Source organism: Coffea arabica, chromosome 4e (assembly GCF_036785885.1).
Source record: "Coffea arabica cultivar ET-39 chromosome 4e, Coffea Arabica ET-39 HiFi, whole genome shotgun sequence".
Lineage (NCBI taxonomy): Eukaryota > Viridiplantae > Streptophyta > Magnoliopsida > Gentianales > Rubiaceae > Coffea > Coffea arabica.
This window is the reverse complement of record NC_092317.1, coordinates 40,711,074-40,738,576: the sequence shown is the minus strand read 5'-3', so window position 1 is coordinate 40,738,576 and position 27,503 is coordinate 40,711,074. Positions and strand designations below refer to the sequence as shown.

General features: G+C 37.1%; 2 protein-coding genes across 11 annotated transcripts; one reads left to right on the top strand and one right to left on the bottom strand.

Moving 5' to 3' along the window:
* The first annotated feature begins 6,885 nt into the window (after nucleotides 1–6,885).
* On the top strand, nucleotides 6,886–13,651 carry LOC113742787 (uncharacterized). 8 transcript variants are annotated; one of them, XM_072047871.1, is made up of 9 exons: nucleotides 6,886–7,844; nucleotides 8,735–8,890; nucleotides 8,993–9,077; nucleotides 10,144–10,185; nucleotides 10,838–11,006; nucleotides 11,520–11,572; nucleotides 11,692–11,910; nucleotides 12,584–12,630; nucleotides 12,956–13,651. In XM_072047871.1, exons 2-9 carry the CDS (start codon nucleotides 8,787–8,789, stop codon nucleotides 13,008–13,010), a joined length of 774 nt encoding a protein of 257 aa, XP_071903972.1. In that variant the 5' UTR covers nucleotides 6,886–7,844; nucleotides 8,735–8,786; the 3' UTR covers nucleotides 13,011–13,651. The 8 variants fall into 8 exon arrangements, with proteins under 8 accessions (XP_071903972.1, XP_071903969.1, XP_027126546.1 ...); XM_027270745.2 differs by having other exon boundaries at nucleotides 6,907–7,844; nucleotides 8,589–8,885; XM_072047868.1 differs by having other exon boundaries at nucleotides 6,906–8,885; nucleotides 12,584–12,644.
* Nucleotides 13,652–17,366: 3,715 nt separating this feature from the next.
* LOC113741780 (uncharacterized) lies at nucleotides 17,367–27,258 on the bottom strand. 3 transcript variants are annotated; one of them, XM_027269401.2, is made up of 9 exons: nucleotides 27,049–27,257; nucleotides 24,960–25,353; nucleotides 22,286–24,777; nucleotides 22,060–22,205; nucleotides 19,975–21,870; nucleotides 19,734–19,782; nucleotides 19,394–19,641; nucleotides 19,161–19,268; nucleotides 17,367–18,023 (listed from the first exon to the last, which is right to left on the bottom strand). In XM_027269401.2, the coding sequence occupies exons 2-9, from the start codon at nucleotides 25,147–25,149 to the stop codon at nucleotides 17,789–17,791; spliced, it is 5,364 nt and encodes a 1,787-aa protein (XP_027125202.1). In that variant the 5' UTR covers nucleotides 25,150–25,353; nucleotides 27,049–27,257; the 3' UTR covers nucleotides 17,367–17,788. The 3 variants fall into 3 exon arrangements, with proteins under 3 accessions (XP_027125202.1, XP_027125201.1, XP_027125203.1); XM_027269400.2 differs by having other exon boundaries at nucleotides 24,957–25,353; nucleotides 27,049–27,224; XM_027269402.2 differs by lacking the exon at nucleotides 24,960–25,353 and having other exon boundaries at nucleotides 27,049–27,258.
* Between the last annotated feature and the right edge of the window lie 245 nt (nucleotides 27,259–27,503).

Genomic DNA, 27,503 nt, shown 5'->3' with positions numbered 1-27,503 from the left:
CTTGTTGAAAAGGAAGCAGACAAGTCCATAAAATAGACAAGAATTTGTAAATTTTTGTGAGAAGTATAGAATTCAGAAGCAGCTTATAGCAGCCTATATTCCATAACATAATGGTGTTTTAGAGAGGAAGAATCGTGTAATCTTGAACATGGTGAGGATAAGTTTGATAAGAAGTGGTATTCCAAAAAGTTTCTGACGTAAAACTGTCAATTGGAGCATTCATATATTGAACAGAAGTCCCACACATGCTGTTAAAAATATGACGCCTAAGAAAGTATGGAGCAGACGAAAACCAATAGTAGATCACTTCAGAATTTTTGTATGCACTGCCTATACTCATATTCCAAACCAAAAGAGGACAAAACAAGATAATAAGAGAGAGAAATGCATTTTTCTCAGTGTTAGTGATCAATCAAAAGGCCTACAAAATTTTTAATCCTATCACTAAGAAAATTGTTATCAGCCGAGATGTAATTTTTGATGAGAAAAAATTTTGATCATGGAATAAAAATGTTATTAAATAACAAATACCTGTAAATTTGGATGAAATTGATGAAGAAGAAGCAATAGCCGACAGAAGAAATTCCACCAGATGGTTCAAATAATGTTCCAAGTTCCCAAACAGTAGTAGAAGATGAAGGATGGCCTCAACGTATCAGAAAAAGACCTGATTGGTGATCGATTATAAGGTAACTAGAATTGACTAATTTGAGGACCTACTTACATATTTTGCTCTATTTTTCAATTGTGATCCTACAGTTTTTGAAGAAACTATAAAAAATTTAAAGTGACAGAAGGCAATGGATGAAGAAATTGCAACTATTGAATGAAACAATACATGGGAGTTAACTGATCTTTTAGAAAGACAAGAGTCAATTGGTGTCAAGTGGGTGTATAAGACGAAATTAAAGGAGAATGGAGAAATTGACAAATACAAGACACGTTTAGTAGCTAGAAACTATAAGTAAGAATTTGAGGTGAATTATGGAAAAGTCTTTGCTCCAGTCATAAGGCATGGCACGATCAAGATAGTAATTGCACTGGCAGCATTACATTCATGGCCTATCTTCCAACTAAACATGAAATCAGCATTTTTACATCATGATCTACAAGAATGGGTATTTATTGATCAACCTCCTAGTTATGTGAAGGTTGAAAATGAACATAAGGTATACAAACTTAAAAAGGCGTTATACGTGCTTGGTATAGTAGTATAAATGCTTATTTTTCTGAGGAATTTAAAAAATCTCCATATGAGCATACACTTTTTATAAAGATTGGAGTTAGATGTAGATTGCTTATTGTTTGCTTAAATATTGACGATCTTATTTTTACTAGAAATAATAGCGCCGTTTGAGAAATTTAAAAAATCTATGATGGCTGAATTTGATATGTCTAATTTTGGAAAAATGCATTACTTTTTGGGCATTGAAATAGTGCAATATGCTGCTAAAATTTTTGTTTCTCAAAGACAATATGTGTAAGAAATTCTAAACAGGTTTCAAATGAAGAATCATAATTCTGTTAGTACGCCAGTTGAAGTAGATTTAAAACACATTAAAGAATCTGAACGAAAAAGGGTTGATAGCACCCTTTACAAGCAAATTGTGGGAAAACTCGTGTATTTGACTGCCACAAGGCCTGATATTATGCATGTTGTAAGTTTTAATAGTAAATACATGGAAAACTGTCAAGATATATATCTGTCAAGATATGTATCAACTTTGTATATATCTCTTGTATATATAGTAGTTAGCATATTCTTCTCCTAATTAATAGGAGACCTAGCGTAATTGCTGGTAGGGTTCTGTACTCACATGTATATATAGATAATTCATATGCTAATGATAGGCAGAATTTTTGGCCGCACAAATCTTGTCATGGTATCAGAGCCTTGTGCTCTGATTCTTCAATAGACTTCATTCATTGATCTCTTTTCTCCTCTTGCATGGCCACTTCCGATAATAAGAAGGATGGTGACTCATCCAAAAAGAGAGTAACCTCCCCATATGATCTAAATCCTAATGACAATCCTGGAAATCTGGTTACCCATGTTCAACTGAAGGGTGATAATTATGATGAATGGGCCAAAGCTATTTGTATGTCTATGCGTTCGAAGAAGAAATTGGGGTTCCTGGATGGCACAATCCAACGTCACGATGCTGACTCTGATGATCTTGAAGATTGGTATACAGTGAACTCAATGTTGGTCTCGTGGATTTTCAATACTATTGAGTCGACACTCAGATCCACCATCTCTTATAAGGATAATGCCTTCGATCTCTGGCAAGATATCAGGGAAACATTTCATGTGACAAATGGGCCTCGCATTCAACAACTTAAGGTTGCCGTTGTCGAATGTAAGCAAGGAAACTCAACCATTAGTGATTATTATGGTCGGATGAAAAAGCTTTGGGAAGAATTGGCAGACCACGATGTGATTCCGATGTGTCATTGTGGACGGTGTACATGCAACTTAACGAAAGCATTTGATAAGAGAGCTGAAGATGAGAAGGTACATCAATTTCTTATGGGACTTAATTTTGATATATATGGCACGATACGTTCCACCATATTGGGTAGTGATCCATTGCCCAATATGAACAAAGTCTATGCTTCTATGATTCGAGAAGAGCAGGTTCACACTGCTAGTTCGTCTAAAGAGATGAAAGGTGAAGTGATGAGTTTTGTTGCACAAATCAATCCGGGCATGGACGTGAGATGGTGAAAGATCCAACCAGATTCTGCACTCACTGCAAACGCACTGGTCATGAAGCAGACAATTGTTTCCAATTGATTGGTTATCCTGACTGGTGGGGAGATCGTACTCGTGGTGTCGGGAGAGGCACTGGCCGAGGCAAAGGAACTGGACGAGGACGTGGAGGCCAGGCGCATGCAGCTATGGCTTTTGGGTCATCTACTAATGGAGCACTTGAAGGAGGTTTGAATCAAAATGGTCTCACAGGAATAACTGAGGACCAATGGCAAATGTTGCGGACTTTCCTTAATGCACAAACAAAACCTACACTAAAGATGACTGGTAAGAAAACAAATGTGACATGGATTATCGACACCGGAGCCTCTAATCACATGATAGGCAATCTAGAACTCTTAATTGATCTCTAGGATTTGATGGGGTGTCCGGTGGGACTTCCTAATGGTGAATCTGTTATGGCAACTAAGGCAGGGGTGGCTGTGTTAAACAAACACTTAACCTTGCATGATGTGCTTTATGTACCAAATCTGACTTGCAATTTGATCTCTATGCCTCAATTAATTCGTCAGAATAATTTCTTCCTGTTATTCACTGACATTTTATGTGCAATACAGGGCCGCACTTTGAGGATGCTGATTGGAATGGGTGAACAGCGGGAAGGGCTCTATTATCTTTGTGGCTCCTCTACCGTAAATGCAATTAAGACTGGTGACTCAAGCACGTTTGATCTCTGGCATAACCGGTTGGGTCACCCCTCCACTAAAATAATTGAGATGCTTCCTCATGTTGGCTCTCGAGGGTCTAGTAGCTTGACCAATAAAGTCTGTGAAGTTTGTCTTCGTGCAAAACAGGCTCGCGCACGTTTTCCGCTTAGTGATCACCATTCTTTGAATATTTTTGAACTCATACATTGTGATTTATGGGGACCCTATCGTACCCCATCCTCTACTGGTGCTATTTATTTTTTAACACTTGTTGATGATTGTTCTCGTGCTGTTTGGATTTTTCTTCTCAATGATAAGACTGTTGTTCCTCAAACCATGCGCAATTTCTTTTCCTACGTGCATAGACAATTCAACAAACAAGTTAAAGTGGTTCGTAGTGATAACGGCACTGAGTTCAATTCTTTGAAGCCTTATTTTGCTGAGCATGGTGTGATATTTGAAACTTCTTGCAAGGGCACGCCTCAACAAAATGGACGTGTTGAACGCAAACACCAACACATTCTAAATGTTAGTCGAGCGTTAATGTTTCAGGGACATTTGCCTATTCAATTTTGGGGCGAATGTATTTTGACTGTCGGATACTTAATTAATCGCACACCTTCTGCTCTTTTACATGGGAAAACTCCTTATGAGATTTTATATGGAAAACCTCCTTCTTATGATCATCTCCGAACTTTTGGCTGTTTGTGTTTTGTTCATAATCAAGATCGCAAAGGGGACAAATTTGCGAGTCGGAGTAGGCGCTGTGTTTTTGTCGGTTATCCGTACGAAAAAAAAGGGTGGCATGTTTATGATTTAGATACTCATGAATATCTTGTAGCGCGTGATGTGATTTTTTCTGAACCACTTTTCCTTATTCTGCTCCTGTGTTCTCTCCTGTCACTGCTCCTTCTTCTGCATTGCCTACTGGTGTTGATGAGGTTATCTCTGAGCCGGAACTTGAACCTATTGGCGAGCCTGAGTCTGAGCTTGAGCCTGAGCCTATTCCCGTAGTTCTACGGGATGAACCAGCGCTCGATCATCTTGGCGAATCCTCTCGTCCTACTGATGAGCAACCTGAGGAGCTTCTGGGCCGCGGTCATCGATCTAAGCAACAGTCAGTACTTCTTCGAGATTTTGTGACAAACACAATCACAACGTCGAGCCCTTCCCCCGCTTGTTCATTGACCCAATCGCCGTCCTCAGGTACGACCTATCCTATAGCACATTTTATGAACTATGATCGATTTTCTTTGCGACACAGGGACTTTCTTGCTACTCTTACTGCTGCACTTGAACCTTCTACATATACTGAGGCTGTTGTACATGACTGTTGGCGTGCGGCTATGCAACATGAGCTACAGGCCTTGGAGACTAATGGCACTTGGGAGTTGACGCATTTACCTCCTGGCAGGAAGTCCATTGGTTGTAAATGGGTTTATCGCATCAAGTACCATTCTAATGGTACTATCGAACGATACAAGGCCAGATTGGTCATTCTTGGCAATCGCCAAGTTGAGGGCATTGATTATAATGAAACGTTTGCTCCTGTTGTGAAACTGGTCACCGTTCGCACTTTTCTCGCAGTAGCGGCTGCACGCAATTGGGAACTTCATCAAATGGATGTTCCCAATGCTTTTCTTCATGGTGATTTGAAGGAAGAGGTGTACATGCGACCTCCACTAGGGTTTTCTCCTCCCCAGCCTAACCTTATTTGTCGTCTGAAGAAATCTTTATACGGGTTGAAACAGGCTCCCCGGTGTTGGTTTGCCAAATTTAGTACTGCTTTAAAGCAATATGGCTTTATTCAATCTTATGCAGACTACTCATTGTTTACCCTGCGTCGTCATGCCGCTGAGGTTCATGTTTTGGTTTACGTTGATGATCTTATTATTTCAGGAAATGATAGCTCGACTATTCATCAATTCAAGAATTACTTGAGCACTTGTTTTCATATGAAAGATTTAGGTGCCCTCAAGTACTTTCTTGGTATTGAGGTCGCTCGCAGTCCTGAAGGAATTTTCTTGTGTCAACGCAAATATGCGTTAGACATTATTTCTGAGGCTGGTCTTCTAGGTAGCAAATCAGCTGCCTTTCCTCTTGAGCAGCATCATCGTTTAGCTTTGGCTGACGGTGCTCATTTTGACACTCCCGAGCGTTACCGGCGTTTGGTTGGACGTCTTATTTATTTATCGGTGACTCGTCCTGAGCTATCTTATTGTGTTCATATTTTAGCTCAGTTTATGCAAGCACCTCGTGTGGCACATTGGGAAGCTGCTTTGCGTGTTGTTCGGTATTTAAAAAGTCATCCCGGCCAAGGTATTTTGCTACGGGCTGACTGTGACTTGCAACTCTCTGCTTGGTGTGATTCTGACTGGGCTAGTTGTCCTTTGACTCGCTGGTCATTAACTGGGTGGCTGGTGTTTCTTGGAAATTCATCAGTATCCTGGAAAACAAAGAAACAACCTATTGTATCTCGTTCTTCCGCTGAGGCAGAATATCGCTCCATGGCTACAACTACTTCCGAGTTAAAATGGTTAAAAGCTTTATTATCTGATCTTGGGATTTTTCATTCTCAACCGATGCTCTTATATTGTGATAGTCAGGCTGCTCTACATATTGCTGCTAATCCTGTCTTTCATGAGCGCACCAAGCATATCGAGGTTGACTGTCATTTTATCCGTGATGCCATACAGGATGGCACCATTCGCCCAGCTTATGTGTCTACTCATGCGCAATTAGCTGATATTTTCACTAAGGCCGTTGGGACGTTGCCATTTGGATCTTTCCTTCGCAAGTTGGGCATTTGTGATCTCCATGCTCCAACTTGAGGGGGGGTGTCAAGATATATATCTGTCAAGATATGTATCAACTTTGTATATATCTCTTGTATATATAGTAGTTAGCATATTCTTCTCCTAATTAATAGGAGACCTAGCGTAATTGCTGGTAGGGTTCTGTACTCACATGTATATATAGATAATTCCTATGCTAATGATAGGCAGAATTTTTGGCCTCACAAATCTTGTCAAAAACCCAAGAGAGACACATCTTTTAGTTGTCAAGAAAATTCTTCAATACTTGTTGGGAACCATTGCAGATGGGTTATTCTACAAGAATAGTGAAAAATCAGATTTATTTGGTTTTACTGATAGCAACTATGCAGGCGATCTTCATGATAGAAAGATCACGTTTGACTATATATTCATGATGGGTTCAACAGTTATTTCATGGTGTTTAAAAAAGCAACCAATTGTTACTTTATCAACAACTGAAACAAAGTTCATAGCTGCAACGGCTTGTGCCTGTTAAGCAATTTGATTAAGAAATATTTTTGAAGAGTTGCATTTTCAGTAAGAAGGAGCCATTACAATATACTGTCATAATAGTTCTGCTATCAAACTCTCTAAAAATTTTGTTTAATATGGAAGAACCCAGCACATAAATATGAGATCTCACTTTTTAAGGGAACTTATAAGGAATGGAATAATTGATTTTTTCTACTGCAAAAGTGAAGATTAATGACCAAACCATTGAAGTTATCCACGTTTCAGAAAACTAAGGAAATTGTTTGAGTTTATGTAGTTGATAAATCCTATTAAACTGAATATTTGGAAAACTTTCAGTTTAAGGGAGAGATTGTTAGAAATATTTACTTGTTTTTAATTAACCATGTTTGTTTGTTTTGTTCTACCTAGTAAAGTTAATGAAGTAGCTAATGGAGTTAGTAGATTAGCTAGTGCAGTTAGTGGAGCTAGTGGAGTTAGTCGAATAATTAGTGGAGTTGTTTTGAATTCTATAAATAGATCAATTTAATGTTATGATTTTAGTATCAAATTTATAAAGAAATAAAGTCAGTCCTTTGTTTCTCTTATTATTTTTTCAGTAGTTGTATCAGATAATCCCCAAAAATACCCAGATTCTCAACATCCCTCTGGCCTGCTTCGTCCATCTGCTTTTAATACAGCCCCACATTCTTTCTTGATGCATTTAACAAGAATTTATAAGCGTATATTTAGTTGGTGACAGAAATCACTGTCGCGATTATGATTAATTTCTGTACTGAAAGTGATTTGGTTGTGCGTGGGGAAGCTGCCTCGAATTTAGGCATTCTTGACTCTTAAAAAAAGAAAAAAATTGTGCCTTGATAGGAATTCTACTGTGAAATTTGCATGAATGCATGATGGCTTACTGAGTTCTGATCGAGGAGGCCGTCGGTCAATGGTGCACTTACAGAAGCTGAGAGACGAGTTGCAGAGGGTGGAGCTATGAGGGGAGAGTGGTATTTAGTTGTAGATTAAAACATTGGAGGGTGTTCAAAAACAGAGAAAGAAAAGGGTCGAGGAGGAGGCTCCGTCGTCGCCGGAACTTTCCACCGCCGCCACCACCATCACCAACAGCTAGTTCTTCACCTGAATTGCCCTGTAATTTATTTCTTGATATTCTCAGTTTTAATTTCGCAACAAAATTATCTGCATTTGGCAAGGCTATTTAAATGTTTTATTGGAGTCCTAGTTTAATGCCTAATTCCAGTTTTGATTTTCCGATGAACATGCCGTTTTATGCTTGAATATGTTTAGATTTGATTAAATGGGCTGTGATTGGAGCAACTATGCTGAACTTGACTACCGATGAGTGGCGAAGTCTCCTCTTTATTATCGTCCTCCAAGTGTTCGATAAAGTGTTTATCTAAAGAATGATGATTGGAGAAAAGGAAACTTAATTTTGTATGAATGTCTTTTTTCCTTTTATACAATTCACCGGAAAATCTAATTCACCCCAAGTGCCATTTGCACCAGTCATGTGAGAACTGGAGAACAGTTAGCTGATATCTTCACTAAGCCTCTAAATGGTCCGAGAATTGATTACATTTGTGGCAAGATGGGCATGATTAACATCTATGCTCCATCTTGAGGGGGAGTGTTGAAGATATGTAATCTGATATTATGGAAAGATTTGATATTGTAAATATTAGGAAAGATTAGATTTGATTGATTATAGTATCATATAATTATAGTATCATGTGATTATAGTATCATATATTAATTAGGTAATAGTATGATTATAGTATCATATGATTATAGTATCCACTTGTGTATATATATTTGTATATTGTGTAGTCCAAGAATGAGATGAAGAAGAGTATTTTTCTCTCCCTTTTTTCTTAGTTTACAGAGCCAAAATACTATTTGTACGCCAATGGAATCCCAGACCCCTCCTCTTTCTTCTGCTTCAAATGAACAAACCACAAAAGAAGAACTCAGCATTCAATTTCAAACCCCAAAATCTTCTTCTTCGTCTCCTTTTTCTGCAGTAGTAAATATTAGGCTATGGAGGCCAGCAGCGCAGCGAAACCTTAGAAACCAATGGTCGAAGTTGGCTTCTTTATGGCAAGATTGGCAGTCTTGCTCGTCCGCTACTCGCTCTCAAGCCACTACTCTTGTCAACTCCTATCTCTCCCAGAAGTACGGTAAAAAGCCAGCATTTATTAATGTTCTTAACAATATACAGAAAATCTTTTATTAAACCTAGTGTTTTATCTAAAATGGGGATTGTTTTTTTGGTTTTACAGGTATATGGATGCGATGGATTTGGGAATTTTGAGTGGCATGCTAAGTATTCGGAAAAAAGCCTCTTCGAAGTTGTTTAAGCAACAAGTTAGTGTGTTTGCTAAAAACTTGGTTTCTTTTCTTTTAAACAGCTTTTATTGAAAATAGTGATTGAGATAGAGCCTTTGGGTGCTTTTGTGAAGAACTAACTTACGAGAAATTAGGTTTGGTTTTCGCAAATTTGTGCTTGTTTAGATGAAATGGTCTAGGCAATGGTTATAGTAGTATCTGTAGAGTGCTGTTATAGGAAATTATGTGTGATCTGGTGTACAGTTATCAATTAAGGCTATGTTTGGTTTGTTTATGGGAATTGGATTTGCATTGAATTTGATGTACTGTTAGTAATGTGACTTGAGTAATTCAGTCTAATTTCAATTCTCATGTGGAACCAAAACGCACAGAAGGCTTCATTCAAAATTTGACATTTTATGCTTTGTATATGGGTTTGAAGGAACAGAGTTGATGGTAAGAAATTTTTGCACTTACCAGGATTGCTTTGTTAATTTATCACTCTCTCTAAACTTGTATGTGGTGACCTCAACTGTAGCTATGTGTGATGTTGTTGATAAATGTGTAAATATCAAGCACTATTGGATCAAGCGTTTTGTGAGCTTGAGTATATTTGCATTTCCACATATTCATTGATTGTTCATTAGGTTCTTTTCATGCCAGGCTTTGATAGGATTTGGCAGGTCAATGCCAGAAAAACATACAATTCCTTAAAACTGTTGTGTTTGGCTGTTGGGTTTGTTATGGTACATCAGTATCATACCTTGCAAAGAATTATTGGAGGAAATAGAGAAGAGAACCTACTTTTCTATTTTTTTTGAATTGATATTTGGTTTATTCACAAAATTTACATGGTTATTTGTTCTTATACTTTTCTTTTCCGGTTTTCATGTTGAAAGGTACATAAATGTGAATAGCTTTTGGTATCCATGAGAACTTGTCCTTCAGTCTCCAATATTGGAAGCTAATCTAATGTGAAATGGGCTTAGTAAAAATATACTATCTTCCATATTAATGCGAATATAAATCTTTGTAATACTAGAATGCTTAGTAAATGCTTATCAGTTTCTTTTTCCCTGCCTGCTGCCCTGCCCTTTCTTTGTAGGAGATTCAGCATAATAAACTCTTGGCATCATACAAAGATATGGTACGCATACTTAATACTGATTGGTTTTATGCAAAATGTTTTTTTTTCTTTTATTGACTTCATCTGCTTTTATAGTTTCTGCTTAGTCAATTAGCAAAATGCACTGCCCTATGTCTGCAAATGAACTCCTTTAGTACTATGGGCCTTGCACAACTTCAGCAATTATAATTATGTGGGAGGATTTGCATGATTTGCTTTCTTGGGAACAAGATAGATTGCATACAGCTTTCCAGAATTTCAAGTGACTTACTGTGACTTCTCCATGTTTCAAGATCAACACCCCACTTATGAAGATTAATCTACTTTATCAGTCTTGAAATTTTCAGTTTATTAGGTCTCAGGGATAGAAGATTTTCTATTTTAAAATGTTTTTGACTTGTCTTCTTCATCTTATTCTCGTCTTTGTGCAATTACTAACCTATCTTCATTTTTGTACATTGTAATGTTTATTAATCACTGCCAGATGTTTGAAAAGCATTAAATAAATGAATGCACAGTTTTGCAGTAATACTGATCTCTTTAATGTGTGGATGCTTGAGAACAAGGGCAACAACTCTCTTTTACTTCTCTCTCTGTACCAACTTTATTATGTGCTTTTTTGGGTGCTTTAGTGGTTTATGTGGAAGTAAATTGGCAAGCTCTATCATAACAGGTAGGCGTTGTAACTCAGATGGTGAACACATCTAGATCTATGAGGTGCTATCTGAAAGGAACAACCAATAGCCCCTTGGCTCAGTTTTCTCTCTCTTCTGAAAATGAGAATGATACTGGTGATGGTGGGGGAGCCCCAGTCTTCACATTTTGGCCAATCTCTCTTTTTGGTATGTCTACTGCATATGCCAATGAAGAATTGCTTCTTTCTAGTATATTGATTCTTGATTGTCCATCAGAGCAATAGATCTATTCTTCTCTTCATTGTGGTGCAAAAAAATCTATGAAATACAGCATTTGAGAAAAATTATTGAAACTTATCTGGTTATTTATATGTACGATGAACAACAACTGCTAACATGATTGCAAGTGTTCCTGGGCTAAAGGCATGGGACATATAAATTTTCTTTTGTGGATGTCAAATTTTTTTTCTTTTCTTTTTTTCAACAAGTTTCTTTCTGATGTTGTCAAAACAGTTAAAATGTAGATTTGTGAGTTGTATAACATATGTTTCTGATTTTTAGTCTTGTCTCTTTTTTACCTGCTTTTGCAAAGATGTGAAGGTGTGATGCTGTTCAGAGCTTGCCTATTTGTCATTCTTGCAAAATTTTTACCAACTTATCATGGTCTCACTCTATTAATTGATGTCTTTATGATAATTAGCTTTTATTTTTCTTCTTCAGAAAAAGTAGCACAGGACCTTGTTCAGATATTTGTAACAGAGCTAAACTTGAAGGTGAAGTATGGAGGTGGCTGGCTTTCAACAAGCTTTTCTTGGTTTGTAATTCATGCTTCTAATTTTTGTTACTGATCTTATGCTTATTCTTCTTGAATTATATGTATATATATACACAGAGGTTGCTTGTCATGGAGCTGCTTTCCTTGGGTGATGAAAGAATTCCAGATCTCAGTAGCTTGTGTTGGTCAGATGAACTTTATCCAGGAGAATTTGATGATCTGCATACATGTTCCTTGTATTCACATGGAGCTAGCAAGCCAGTTCTTCCAAGCCTTGGGAAAGGCGAAGTTGAATCTTTTCAACCTAGGCATCAACAAGACCAGAATGTTTTACAGGTATATGAATAGTATTTACTTTTCTAATGTCAAAGTGTCTATACACATCTCAAAACAATGTATTTGTAGTGGTTTGCCTATGTGCAATATGCACTCAATTTGTTTGCATTACACTGGGATCACTTGTTTCAAAGCAGATTGGTTACGATTACCTTAGCAAGAGAGTAATTTGATATCTCAACGACTGCTTATAATGATGTGTTCTGCCAAATATATGGTCATTTGACATTTTTCTTTGAAGCTGCCTAGAGATATGATGTTACAATGTTTGATTTCTTGTCATCTGGCTCCCCAAATCCATGGTGTTGAGATTATAGCAGAAATGGATGCATATTATTAAAACTTAACTGATTACCGAGTGGAAATCCTGAAATTGTAATGCTTTTAAAGATGGAATTAAAGACCTTCAAACTTGAGTTACTAAAAATTAGGAAATCAGGCTCTTTGCAAATGTGACTTTTCTGATCAGGATAATCTTGAAGGAATGTACATTGAGGCAGAATCTTTGTTAAGCTGACTAATCAAATAAGATAGATGAAGGAATGAAGTTTACTTATTGCACTACTTATCAGTTATGAAAAAGAAAAAATTGAACATTATGATTTACTTGTCCGTCGAATTCATTTTCACTTATCTCTCTCTCACACATGTAAATTGATCACCTTTCTTGCAGATTTATTTAACTACTTTGATTGCTGAGGTCAACGTAGAGAGAAGCAGGTAGATAATCTGAGGTCGTGAGTCTATTTTCTTAAAGTTAATAGCAGCTAGAATATATCCTACTCTTGAGAATCAAGAGTCACAGATTAATAAAAGGCTTGTGGGAGTCCATTCAAAAAATTGCAGAAATTATTATGCCCAATGAATGTCTTCAAAACTCACCTTAATGGGGACGGTAAGGTGGGGGCCATTGCTTGATTAGAATGTTAAGCCATCAAAACTGAGATAATGCCAAAAGTTCCCATAACTGAGATATAAGAACTCATAGAACAATTTGACATTATGGCATTGCTTTAGTGCACTAATTTCATTCATTTGTATACAGGGTGGATGAAATATTTGCTAGCACAGGAGCTGAAATGCACGTGACTCTTTCTTGAAGTTGTGATGCTGGAGTTAATGCAAAAGGGAGGGCATGCTTCTAAATGTCCAGAGCAATACTACCAGGTTCCTTCATGACAGCAAGTCTACCTTCGATACTTGGAAAGCCTTGGGAAGATCGAAAATGTAGATTTCTCAGTACTCAATTGATAGCAAGATTGACATGCTCTGATTTCAAGCTCAGTAGACATCTCCAAGACATTGTGACCAAATGAGAACAAATGATGAAGATATAGAAATCTGAGCGTTTTTTCACTTGCACTTGGCATGACTAGAGATTGGGCTGTCTTTTGAAATCAAAATTTTGCGTTGGGCTCAACATGGTTAAGGTGTCTGAATAGCCATTCTTTCATTTCAACAAAGGGATTTGATGCCTTCTGCCTGCAATATCTCAGTTGTTTTGACTTCTTTTTGCTTCTCACGCAAAAAGATTGAGGTTTGTTCCTTAAAGAAAAGGAGGTAGATTAGCTCCTTATTACTTGAGCCCTTTCTTCCCAGTTGTAATGAGTAGTCTATTTATCGGGGGTATCAACCTCCTGGTATGCTCAAGTATGGTAAGAAAACTGGTAGTGAATTCCCAGATGTTTGTGTTGATCTGAAGTCTGACAGGAATGGCAATTAATTTAGAGATGCAGGATCATGCTTGTTGCTTTGATTTGTGTCCATATTGGCGAATATTTAGAGCTGACTGTAAGGACAATCAAAAAACGGTTTGCTTAGCGGATGAAATCCCAAGTTACAGCAGGGTTTTACTAAGACGAGATAATAAGGAAAAGATTGGCAACCAATATATGTATTGATAGAGGATATTTTATTGCCTAAACAAAACAAGTTTCAACAGTTATAGGGTTGCTACTTAAAAACTCCGGAGGCAAAGTGAAGTCAATTGTGCCTAACTGCTTCTGTACATCAAGCATGCAAACCTCCAGAGTTGGAGGAGTAATATAATAAGCTATAATTTTCTTCTAAAACTTGTCATAGGCAGCTCTCTCTCTCTGTCGGTTTTTACAGCCGTCGTTATTTTACAATATCCACCAATCAAATTCAGTTAGCAGTTCTTTCTGTTGGTCTCTACATACATGAAAAATATCACGAGGAATGTAGTCAATAAATGGAAAAGAAATACAACCCAATCAAAAAAAAAGGCCCGTAATTTGGAGGTATTCCAAGTGTTTATTAGCCCTGCATCATGATCTTCTTGACTTGTCTAATATTTTCTCTAGTTAAGGTGGCGTTTGGTTCGCACATCGGAATCGGATTCGAATTCGGAATCAGATATCCTGGGTTTGGAATGAGGTCATTCATTCCAATACATTTATTTGGTTCAAGTACCTGAAATGTGTATCATTACTATAGTTAATATTTGGTTCGTCGACTATTTCGGAATAGAATATAATAAATATATTATAAACCACATCGTAAATGATAATTATTGGCTCTTTGTAAATGGGATATAAGAAATTTTCAATAATTAAATATATTAGTATAAATGTATTAATAAATTTAGTCTAACTAATTAATAATTTCTATTAGTAAACATGTATAATTATTAGTATAATTGATAATATTAATTATATTACATAAATTAATATACATTATATAATACATATAACTAATAATAATATTATTATAAGTTTGTAACTAATTAAATTAAATATTATATATATAATTAAATATAAATATACAAATGTTATAATATAAATATATAATTATAATTATATAATATATACAAATATTAATTATACAAATATTTTATATAAATATACTATATATTACATATTAAATATAGTTATTATTATATATTATTATATTTAAAATAATAATTATAATTATAATTATATAACTTATTAATATTACATACATGTATATATTATAATTATATGCACATATAATATACATTTATAAATATACATATATATTATAAATATATTATAATATAATATTAATAAATTTATAATATATATTATATAGGTATAATTATATTTAACTAAATAATTAAAATATATAATTATATAATATAATAATATCATTATTATAAGTTTGTAACTAATTAAATTAAATATTATATATATAATTAATTATAATTATACAAATGTTATAATATAAATATAAATATATAATTATAATTATATAATATATAAATATTAATTGTACTAATATTTTATATAAATATAATAATATTAATATTAGATATAGTTATTATTATATATTTTTATATTTAAAATAATTATTATAATTATAATTATATAATTTATTAATATTATATACATGTATATATTATAATTATATGCACATATAATATACATTTATAAATATACATATATATTATAAATATATTATTATATAATATTATAAATATATTATTATATAATATTAATAAATTTATAATATATATTTTATATAAATATAATTATATTTAACTAAATAATTATAATATATATTTATATAATATACTAATATTATAATAAAATATTATAATTATAATATATTATATATGTATATATTATAATATAAATATATAATATATATAATATATATAAATATTATGTAATTATAAGATTTTGGAATCACACTTGAATTTTGGACAAAATCAACCCTTTTACTAGGGAATGGAGAGATGCCAAATTTTAAGAACCAAACTAGTGAACCAAACACCAGTTATAGAATTTATTCCATTACTTCATTCCGATACCCATTTACCAAACGTCCCCTAAGTTTAGGCACAACATAGTTTGTGGCATGAGATGAGAGCCTAAATAATGTGGCATGAGACGAGAGCGGTGAGCAAAGCATTTACTAGTTGTGATTGCTCCAGCTGAAATTGCGATGATTACGATAAGTTTCGAAATAAGTCAAAACTATGTGATGGAACCTGCAATTAAGTGGTTTCAACATCTACATGTATTGCATAATGCATTCGCATACTGGCCGTTCCAATCATCTATAGTGCAACACTATTACAACGTTGAATTCTCAAGTCCCTTGATTCCAGGGCCCGATGATACCGATGACAGAGACTTACAGAAACACAGCTTGCATTCGGCTAAAATGCACTTATCAATCTATGTGGGCTCTTTATCTTGTAGTCAAATATCTTTTCATTAATATCTCTCAGAATTCTTTTCCTTACGTATCTTTCGTATTTGCAGTTCCCAAAAGCCATTCAGTTGCTGTATCCCTACATACCAAAAGAAGTTTTTTCCAGTAGATTTCCTGTTTCCGAACAGAATGCAAACATATCATTTCTCACGGATCTTGGAGGGACATCAGTATATACAAATACAAAGGCGCAAGTGCAGCATTCAATCTTGAAATTCACTCCAACTCTTTAACAGAAAGACTAAAATAACCAGCAGAGGACAGCAAAATTAATCATTTTCTTTTGCAGAGTTTCCAAAGTACGGACTGGAATACGTGCACTTCTTGAATTTGTCAAGAAGATCGAAGCTTTAAAAATCATCAAGGATATGTGCACCTATTAGCAACGAAATCAAAAGCCATACCAGGGGAATGGTATATATCAAACTGGGCAAGTCAGCCATCCCAGTAAACATCAAACTACCATCCATAACAAATATATTGGGCATGACACTAGTTGCTTATGTTTAAAGCTGCAATCAATTTCAAGGCAGGCTGACAACATATCCATTACTAGAGGAATAGCAAAAATACTAAATAGCTAGACCCTGTAGAAGCAACTAAGACAAATGAAAGACCAGAAGAATATAAACACATGCGTGCCCAGTACATACACACACACATACAACCTGTATTTCCCAACATTAGCTTTCCGAATCATTCCATAATGAAAATAAACTTGGATGAAGTTGGGGATTGAGAAGTGAGGAACTGTAAACTATTTGGATTCATCCCAGTTTAGGGAAACTATGGTTCTAATTCTAAAACTTCAATTTAAGCACACACTTCCATAACTAATTTACAACCAGTTTCCATGCAGCCTCATTAAACACAAAACAGACTGTATCGAGTAAAGAAGTCAGCATCCTCTAATTCACAAAGTAATCAGGAGACAATAGATGGCCAACATTCAGTACAACATATATGTGCCACAAGCTTAAAATGACAGATGTCAATCTCAAACCCACCTCAAATAGCAGCTTTGTAGATCCTCACAATAGACACAAATCTTCACTACTGCCAAATTTGTCAATTGAGTCAATTAATCAACTCTTAAATAGAACCGCAGCTAACTTCTTCCAACACCAGAAGCATCCAATACAAAGTACACTGCATCAAACTTAGCATTTTTCTGACCCAAAATAACAAGGAAAAAGTAAAAACATGTAAAGCAAATATACATTCAGAGCAAAATAATACCCACCAAGTCAAGGACATGCAGGCAAACAAATTTCCTAAGATAATCCAATTTAAAGAACCTCGACCCTTGCTGAAGTAGCCATTAAACATGCGCTACAAGTTGATACGAGAAATATATTATGTGTTATATATATCCTAACTACTTTTGCATATCTTTGATGTATCAGGCTGCAATTGTATACTCCCCACTTTCACCAAAAATCATGGGGCACCCCAAGTCCTTTCAAATTCCAGAGAGATGTACAGGAGCTGAACTTACATTGCGCAATAATGACATCGCATTCAAAGAGACAAATTTAGTACTTTCACTCTTCCTTTCAGCAATCTCATTGTCTTTTTCTGTGTTGGTGCAAGTGCCAGTGTACAGCCAGCACGAAATGTACCAAGGATGCGAGGATGTGAGGAGACAGCCAGAAAAAGGGGAAATTTTAATTAATAATCATAATGAACAACATTGTACTCTGGTGGGGAGATTCCTAGGCAAAGGAAGAGCAGTAACATATCTCTGAGGATGGGGTTTCTGAGTATTAGCAGCTGCATTAGACGAAGATGCAGCCTCATTATTGTCAGCCTGCCCTCGTCCATGGAATTTAGCAAAACGATTAATCACCGAGAACTTCTCTAGATCTTGACATTCCACTACCAAGTCCAAAACTGACACTCTCTTGTCCAACCTACATCAAAAGATGCAAAGAATTAGGGCAGGAAACCAGAAACATGATAAGAACCTCGCCACCAACCCGTTGACCCAAAAAAGAAAAATTGCCCAACAGAAAGCACATTTGTCAGAGAACAAAGGTTTTTTTTTCTTTTCGCCCAAGGGGTTGGGGGAGGTAAGATAGCAAGAAACCAAAATGCAAAACTGTAGACAAACTAATAATCCTGGCTCCTTTTTTCTTCTTTTTTTTTGTTTGGGGGGGGGGGGGGGGGGAACTAAGTGGAAGGTCTTGAACCCAAATCCCTCCCCCCTTACCACCCAGCCCAACCCTCCACACCCCCGCAAAAAAAAAAAAAATTCTTGGCTCTAACATCAAAATTGTGGCACTAATAAAAAAAGCAAGTAAATTGGTGTATTTTCAAATTTCTTGTACCAACTGAAGTAATATAATGTTTTCATTTAATTCACTAATCCTCTCCCCCCCCTCCCCCTTCCCAAGACATAATCTTGCAACTAATATGCGCTTTAATTCATCATTATTTTTTTCCTACTATAGTCAATGTGCAAAGCTGTAAGGACTGTGACCATGTTTTTTGAAACAATACAAGTCAAAAACTACATTCTGAAGGGCAAAACTGCTCATACATTTTAGTCAAACAGATTATCAGGGAAGTATCTTGACCATTTTACAATCAGATTAAAAGATAGAATGAAATTGTAAAGAAGCAAAATTTTCTTGGAAAACAGACCACCAAGTTCAGAAATTGACTGATAGATCAGACACGCATCTAGTATCCAAAACTCGAGTATGCACTGTTTCTCCTCTACCATGATGAATCAATTGATTTAATGTTTTTAGGTTAGCCAAATGTTTCAAGGTGAACTCATGTGCATGCCTTTGCTATCTTTCACACAAATGAACAGCTAATGATGGATTTGAATATGCTACAAACTTAAAGAATCAGCAGAGACAAACAAAATCCTCTCAGCAGAAATGGACAAAATTGTTAAAGCAGATGGATCCAAATATAATCCACTCAAAAGTAAAAACTATTACAGCCAACATACACCTTTCTCCGTACTCGTTAAATTAGATCCTTCGGAACCATCCTGCAGAAACCAAAGCTTAACAAGATGAAGATGCAAAAATTACCGCAAAAATTCATCTTCAAGCCTTCTTGCTCTTGCTGTGAAATCATCCATGACTTTCAACAGAAGCTGATCTTCAACGCTTTCTGATGTTCTGCATTCATCAATATCCCTAGAGAGTCATTTGAAATTGAAGCCATCAGAAATAGAATAAAAAGGCGAATAATCAACAACTGCTGTTATGTCACTCATGTGACTAAAAAACTAGCATAGCATTAAAAAAAAAAAAGTTATTACCTGTTTATGCTATCACGTAGCATATTGGACTTGTCATTTGCGAGTGAGACAAGACTGCATGCATCACCTAATGCTAATCTAGAAATCGAGTAACCCACACTCTCATACTCTAAATTAGCATCCAGAGACAGTATTGCTGCTGGTGGAGGGCGAAGTAATTTTTGCATAAGTTGTGCTGTCAAGATAAGCCTTCTTTTTGGTTTAAGCATCAGTGATCCATCTTCCATCAATTCAACATCATCTTCAACCTATAATGACAAAAGAAACCACCAGAGCTTGAAACCATGTAAAGAAATAAATAAATTCACAAAGAAGGATCTACTCAAAAACACCACCACACCTTGTCAACAAGTCGGTTTGCTGCTTTAGCCCACCCAATCTCTGCCATGCTGTCAGCAGTCAAAACCACAAGAATTAGTGGATAAGAAAATCAAGTTAATGCTTTTCTTCAAATAAAAAATGTATTTTCTTCTATTCTGTTTCCTTTTTATATATAGAAATGGCAAGTGGCATCCATTGAGTACAAAATTACCGTGTTTTTCTTCTAAAACTCATTAATAGGTCCCACTAACGATACACACCTGATATTTTTAAGACATCGGGAACCTTGTGACACTTCTTTGTGCCAGGGATTAAGTTCATAAGTAGCACTCTTGCGCTTCTTGGTTTTCGATATTACTGGATGCTGACCACTGGCAATGGAAGGCAAAATATGAGAAGATAAATACTCAGCTGCTAGTGAGGGGGTTGCCGTATGCCTGATGCTACCAACTTGATTCGTTTCCACAGCAGCAGCACTCGATGGCTCCATTGAATTGAGGGTGTGCAAGCCACTGGAAGATTTTCCAAGAGTGAAAGGCTGTTCCCCAGTCTTAAAAATGACAGGTTTGCGTGCATCATACATAGGCAAGATCTGCCCATTTTTGAAGGTTCCATACTGATTAAACCAGGAAGGAGCCATCTGGGGACTGATCTTAGAGTGGTCAATTTTGGTCGAGGCAGCACTATTACTGCTCTGAGAACCATCTCGACTAAATGCAAGCACACTCTGAGACGCTATATTACCATGTTCAGAAGCAAGATTCCTTTCCATACTATTTTCAGGTGCTGAGAAGCTTAGCATGGTAGGATCTACAGAAGGAAGTGTCTTCCGGGGAACTAATGCATCTCCAACGACAGCAGTGAGATCATTTGATTGCCCAGCTATAGGAGGTACAAGCTGACCACCTAGACCATTATCTGATCCTTTCATTCTTTTCAAGACCCTAGTGCTTGGATCGTCGTCTGCACTCTTCATGGCCTGCATTTGGTTCAACAATGAATAATTTTGCTGAAGCAAGTTATTTGGTTTCAGAGACCGGCCAAAGGCTTCAATATCTCTTTGCGTTGATACAGAATTTGCAGCAGATCCATCTGATAAAGTCCTTACAATGGGTTCCTTTCCCTGTGATTCATTCATCTTCTGAACAAGGTTCATATTTTCTGATGAAGGTTGCTGGCTAGCACGTTCCTTTGTAAGCTGTTCTTCCTCAGAACGGAAGCCTTGTGCATTCACACAATTTGCACCAAACTCAGATTGAAGGTTTCCTTGTTTACCATCTTGATCACATTGATTTAGAGAAGCAGAAGTTAAATTTCCAACATTCGTTTGATTTGACTGGGGAAATTGTGAAGACACCTTACGAAACTGAGCACCCAATAAATGTTGTGCTGCAGTGACATTGCTCCACATATTTGGCAATGCTTTAGAGGAGGTGCCTTGCAGAGAAGTATTAGACACAGTTGAAGGCTGAGAAACAAGTACAGGCTTGCCAGCTGAAACTTGTGTGGCTAGAATTTTTCCAGGCAGAATGTTTGTACTGATTTGCTTGGTACCTGATAAAACAAAATTACCTTGAGGAATGCTCGCAGCCTCATTAGGAAAAGAGGTCTCCAGAGATTGACTAGATCTTGACAACTGTCCACTAGCCCAAGCAATCTCTTGAATTTGTAGCTGACCTCTTGAATGAGGAAAACCAGAATTAAACGGTGAAGAGAAGTTTCCAGTCATGTTATATGGGGAGCTTTGACTGCCCGTCTGACCAGGTACTCCAGCTCTATTATTCTCTCCAAGCGATCTTTCACTGGAAGAAGGCATAGACTGAACAAAAGATGAGGGAACCAACGGTGCTTGACCCTTCTGTCCAATTTCAGATGCAGCATGGGTGGTTAGAAGCAAGGAGCTTACGCCCTGCAGGGAGTTTTGAGAGGACAAGGACTGGCTTGGTATTGGCAGCCGTTGCATTGGAGGACCAAGTTGTAAACCAAAGCCCTGAGAGTTGGAAGACTGGCTCCGTTGAAGCCGACTAACAGACCCATCAGAGTTTTCTGCTTGAGCTGTCTCAGACGCTGCATTGGGCTCAGAAGCAATGGCATGCATCATAGCAGCATGCTCCCTTGACTGATCAACCTTGTGAAGTAGCTCTAGCATGTTTCGACTACAACAACGATCACAGCAGTGAATGCATTCAAGTACAAATACAAATTAGTGAGGGAAAAAGAAATGAGCAGTAGAATAGAACTTAAAAACTGCAGCAAATCATGATCAAGGTTCCTGATATAGAAGATTTTTTAAGTTTTCATATACCAAAACATGCCAAAATATAATTCAAAACCAAATCAATTACCTCGATTGAGAAGTCTTGTCTTGTGTGCCTAAATCCAAAGATCTGTTGAATGGAGAAGATATATTGGGAACTGAACCGGGGAAGTTGCCTGGGGAGTGCACCTCATCAAATCCTTTGTTGTTCCTTTGCATATCAGCTGATTGCCCCTATAAATCAATATTATCCAATTTAGCATGTGTGGCAATTAACACATGTATTACTCATGACTAAAGTGTAATATATTCACCTTTTCTGTGTCAACTGAATTTTTCGGCACCTGACTGAATAACTTTGACTGCCCAAAATGAGACGCCGGCTGTGAATGGATTGGCTTTTTTGATCCACAAGGAAGTTCAACATCATCATCCAAGTTTCCCATGGGATGAAATTGAAACTTCCGAGAAGTCAGATTTTTCCTAGCCATTTGATTGGATGACTTTTGATTGCCAGCAGACAAAGTCCTTGAATCAATAGCATCTGCAGCAGCATTTTCCTTTTGACAACCAGCGGAAGTATGGTGGGACATATTAGAGCGGTAGCTGTCGTTAGAGTTCTCCTGTTTATCACTATTCTCCATATCATGCCCTCTACCTTCCTCCTTACTAGAGCAAATCTTATTCCCATGCTGTGAACCTCCTAGAACTTCACCAGCTTTATAATTAACCAATGGATCAGCATTTTTCCAAGAATTGAGATGATAACTGTTTGGAAGAAACTGACTACTTCCCTCACCAGCCCTTATGGTACTTGAATCCGATAATGCAGCAGCATTATTTGATCGAAAGCCCTCTTTATTCAATTGGGAACTTCTCAAGGCAGATTTTACCTGCTCCATTTCAGATGCTGCATCACGACCAGAATGAGAGTTAAACAGGGCTCCACCATCAACCACTTCCCTATGCATAGTTTGCTTATGATCATTGCTTTGAGAATGTTGCAATGAGTTTTCAGTCCCTTGAACAGTTACTCCCGCATCTTCATAGGGTGTTATGGACCCAAAAACATTCCAGCCGTTTGGTTTATTTAACAGTTGTCTAGATGCACTGCTCTCAGCATCAAGAGAATGAGATAAATTTCCATGCAATTGACTCCCTTCAGCACCAGACTTCAGAACTGGAATACCATTTGACCACCTTCCACCATCTGCAGAGGATTGATCAAGTCCTTGAGAAGGATTTGCCTGCAGTCTTTGAGCAGTTTCATATGAAAATTTGCGTTCAAATTGCTGGAATCCCAGGGCATTCTGATAGTTTTTCACCATGTTTGAGTCACCTGATGGAGGAGCGGTTCCTGAAGCAAAAGATGATGCCATGGGCAAATGGTCATTGGCCAAAGGTGTCTGCAGCTTCCTACCATCATCACATGACAGTACATGCTGATTCCCTGAAGGAATATCATTATTTTGAAACGTTAAACCACTCCATTCTTCTTGTAACCCAGTGTCACTACCAGAAGTTTCTGCAACAGCAGACTGCATAAGAGCACTCCAAGTGCCACTTTGAATGGAAGAAAATCCACTCAATCCTGCACCATCGAACGGATTAGAGCCCTCTGCCCCCATGTTAGGGCCCTTTCCAAAGGCAGCCCAGATATCATCTGAACCATACAAAATCCGCTCTTCTGTAGGATCTAAGGTAACATCATCCCTTGAAGCAATATCTTGTCTCTCTGTTTTTCCCTGCAAGGTCTCAGGTGGAACCAGTTGTTCCTGCCTCCGACGGAATTCCCCTGTCTGTTCATTTCTCTGCATGGAGTTCGCTTGGTGGACATTCTCCATATCTATTCCACTACCTAAAGCTTGACCAGAACCATGTCCAAAAGAATTTTCAGCTTGAAATCTCTGCCTAGCAATTGAATTCCTATCGTGCATACTAACTTGACCAGGAAATGCTGTATACTGGTTACCAGGAAGAGAGTTACCAAAGCTTACTTGTTGCTGAGCTGAAGGTTTTTCTGTCACCATCTGAGGATATTGATTTAGACTGCCTCTGGAGCTAGATATAGGAACTCCATAAAGAGATTGTTCAACCTGTTGAGGAACTAAATCTACCATTCGCTGTGTCTGACCTTGATTGGGTGAAAAAACAAGTCCATTTGAGGATCCTTGCATAGCTGGTGGATGCTGCTGCACCCAGTTTGCATTACCAAACTCACTTGCCCAATGGTAACCCAATGCATCAGAGTTGACAGCACTGCTAATCAGAGGAGTGGGTTGGCTACCAGATGACTGTCTGGCAAAGGGAGGCATCTGATTAAGTAGACCCTGCTGCCTTGCATCCATTTGCTGAAGTTGCTGCTGCCTTTGAAGCTCCTGCATCCTCATGAGCATAAATTGCTGCACTTGGATATCATTTGGCCCAGGCGACTGATGCTGCAAAGACTGCAGCATACTTAATTGCTGATGGTTCATCTGCTGTTGACCACCAAAAAAGTCAAAACCTACAGGGGGTCCAGACGTATCGGACCTAACTGAAGATTTTCCTTGATTTTCAGGAGCACTAACTTGTTGTGATCCTATAGTTCTCGAGGTTAGATTACGCTGATCGGAACTTGTATCCATTGACAGAAAATTTGTTTCATCTTGCCTCGTCTGGTAGAACTGATTGCCATACATGACATTGAAATTTGGTTGATGGCTTTGCGTCTGACTCTTACCAAATTCAGGCCTTGGAGATGATAGAGCAAAGGTCAAGCCATGTGATCCATGGAATGGGTTACCAACCTGTCCTCTATCACTACCTGCTCACGAAAAAAAAAAAAAACATATGTCCAATTGGCTATTAGAGAATCATCCAAAGAAGTTAGAAATCAACTATGGACAAAAGCCAAAAAGACAGGCATTTATAAGCAATTGAGGAAAACTATAGTAGCTTAGGGAAAAAGTCAAAATAAAGTCATTCAAGCAGTCAATCTACTACTACCTGATTGCTGTAGATTGTAGTTTTTTGTGGTGGTACTTATTAGACCAACTTGTCTCTGGCTTCCAGGCCACAAATTACTACTTAAGACAGACCAATTCCCATCCAGAGCTTGTGTATGATTCTGTCCCTGGGGCAAATTATCTTGTGCAAAAAAATTGTGAACTCTATCTCCAACTTCGTTGCCAGGCATAGATGATTAGAACCCAAAATCCTCGCACTTAGTGTGCTCGGCATAAATCAACAAAATAATGATCTAACAAGAGTTTCAAGAATACTTCTCTATTACTCTGCTTATGTTGCAGCAAATAATTCATCAAAATAAAAAATAAAGCTTCATGACTGTTGTCCAAACCCAAGCATCAATCCGCAATCAATTTTCCAGCCTCAAAATGTCCTGACAAAAATCAGCCCATTTTTTTCATAAACACTAGACATGTTAAAAATTGACCAAAGAACATTAGAAAGACAATATAACCAACAAAGCAAACAAGAATGAAAAGATGCATGATTCATTGAAAATACAAATTTGACACTAGAATTTGAAAATACAATTTCAGAAAAAGAATAGGAGAAATATAATCAGAGTTGTCTTGCATGATTCAGACCTTTGCAAAATAGCTTTTATGCTCTGTCCTCATAACAAAGTGCAATATACTGGTATCGAAGGTCCAGAAAAGGTGAAAAACCTACTTAAAATGATGAAATCTATCTTGCTGCTAAGCAGAGCAAGCGTGTATTCCAAGATTCCATGCTCAAGTTCTAGAAAAATTTATGCTCATCCTGTACAGCTGACACCATAATCAAAGTTGCACATTCTAAATATATCCAAGCTTCATGATGAGGAGATACATGACCATCTCCAGCCACTACTTTTTCTCCTAATTAAATAGCTACTCAACACCTCCATCATCATACACGTGCTTGCAAGCTTTCCCAACCTACTTGTAGTTCCATTACATTTAAAGAAAGTCATAAATCCAAGCATCATCACTCCCATGTCAAGCAAATTACATGATCCACTTGTTTACGTCACCACAAATAAATCAATCCATTGTGGCACTTCACCACACAACTATTGGTATATTACCAGACTAAAACAAAGGTGCTAGTTCCCATTATGAACCCTCATCTCTTCTCATGTGTACACTGCTATGTTCAATAATCTGCAACATCTACTACAATAAAATAGATAACTAAAAGTCTATACTAGCAATAAATACTAGGAAATGGATTGGATTCATCAAATCTAAATTACACGTGTCGTAAATGCAGCAAATTTTATGAGGTATTTCATCCTTTACTGCAAGATAAAGATTCACAACCAGCCTATAAAAGGAAACACTATCGCATTTCTGTAGCACCATACAAAATGGTAAAACTTCATCTTTCCAGTTCTGAAAAGTATAAACAAACTAAGAGCTACTAAAACTTCAAACTTAAAACAAATTTGGGTTTCATTATGCATTCCTACAAATTAACTTCTCCTACTACTCAAAAATTTAATTATAAAAAAAAAGTGAGAGAAGAAGAAACAAAAGCCGTAGCACATTAATCAGATTACCAAAGTAGAAACCTTCTCAAGCGGAAGATGACAAAACTAAACCATGGCTTTAATTACTCATGGGGCTCTGACAAACCTATTAACCCTGACGATTCTACATTCGACAAATGCATCAACATGTCAAGCAAAAAAACAGTCTCTTCTATCATCCTTAAAGTGAAGCACTCAAGGCCAAAAGGGAAAGAAGCCCTAAGGATGAAAATTGCAAAGCCTGAGACTTTACCAGTTAAACAAAAGTGTAACGATTGTCTAAGCAATAGTCCAGCCAAGATCAAAAAATCCACTTGCATGGCAATTCAAAAACCCAATCCCGAATTAAATCGAAAATTGAAAATGCAAAGCAATTCTCAGCTGCGGATAAGCCTTACCTAAGCCTAAAATGCTAAAACCCTCTCCAAAAAAAAGCCAATCAAATGCAAACACTGGTGTTTATCACTCAGCAAATATAACTAATTATATGCAACAGAGAAAATTAGGGTTTGAGATGAGCACACGATTATACGTTGTAAATGAAAGCCAGAAACTTACGTGAATCTTGCGCGAGTGAAAAATGGAGCTGAAAATCGATCGTTCAAAATTGGGCAAATTCTAGGGTTTTTGAGTCGGGCGAGAGAAATGGGGGATGAGCTTTTTCGCTTTTAAGAGAGAGAAAGTAAGAAGTGCGTGAGTGTGTGAGAGAGAAAGGGGAAAATGAGGGGTTTTTCAGAGAGAAAGTGTGAGAGAGATAAAGTGATCTTAAAATAGAGTGCGAAATTTTCAACGAACTGCGAAAGAGCGAGCGAGCGATGGGAGTGTAGGTTCGGGAACGAAGCTGAGCCTCGGGAAGAGGTTGGGTTTCATTGGTTACGCTGGGAAGAGATAGGACCTAGAGGAAATTAGGTGGTCCGGCAACTGAGTCGTACCATGGTGAGAAAGAAGGTGCGCACCTTTTTAAATTTTTGAGGGTAAGATTAAAATGGTCGCTGTTAACCCCCTAAAGATTT

Coding starts and splice junctions, on each gene's coding strand:
- LOC113742787 (XM_027270745.2), top strand. CDS start 8,620: ATGGAATCCCAGACCCCTCCTCTTTCTTCTGCTTCAAATGAACAAACC. Junction 11,007..11,519: donor TTGGCCAATCTCTCTTTTTG/GTATGTCTACTG, acceptor TTTCTTCTTCAG/AAAAAGTAGCACAGGACCTT. Junction 12,631..12,955: donor GTCAACGTAGAGAGAAGCAG/GTAGATAATCTG, acceptor ATTTGTATACAG/GGTGGATGAAATATTTGCTA.
- LOC113741780 (XM_027269400.2), bottom strand. CDS start 25,149: ATGCCTGGCAACGAAGTTGGAGATAGAGTTCACAATTTTTTTGCACAA. Junction 24,778..24,956: donor CAATCTACAGCAATCAGGTA/GTAGTAGATTGA, acceptor TTTCGTGAGCAG/GTAGTGATAGAGGACAGGTT. Junction 18,024..19,160: donor CTTGAAGATGAATTTTTGCG/GTAATTTTTGCA, acceptor CTTTTGATGTAG/GTTGGACAAGAGAGTGTCAG.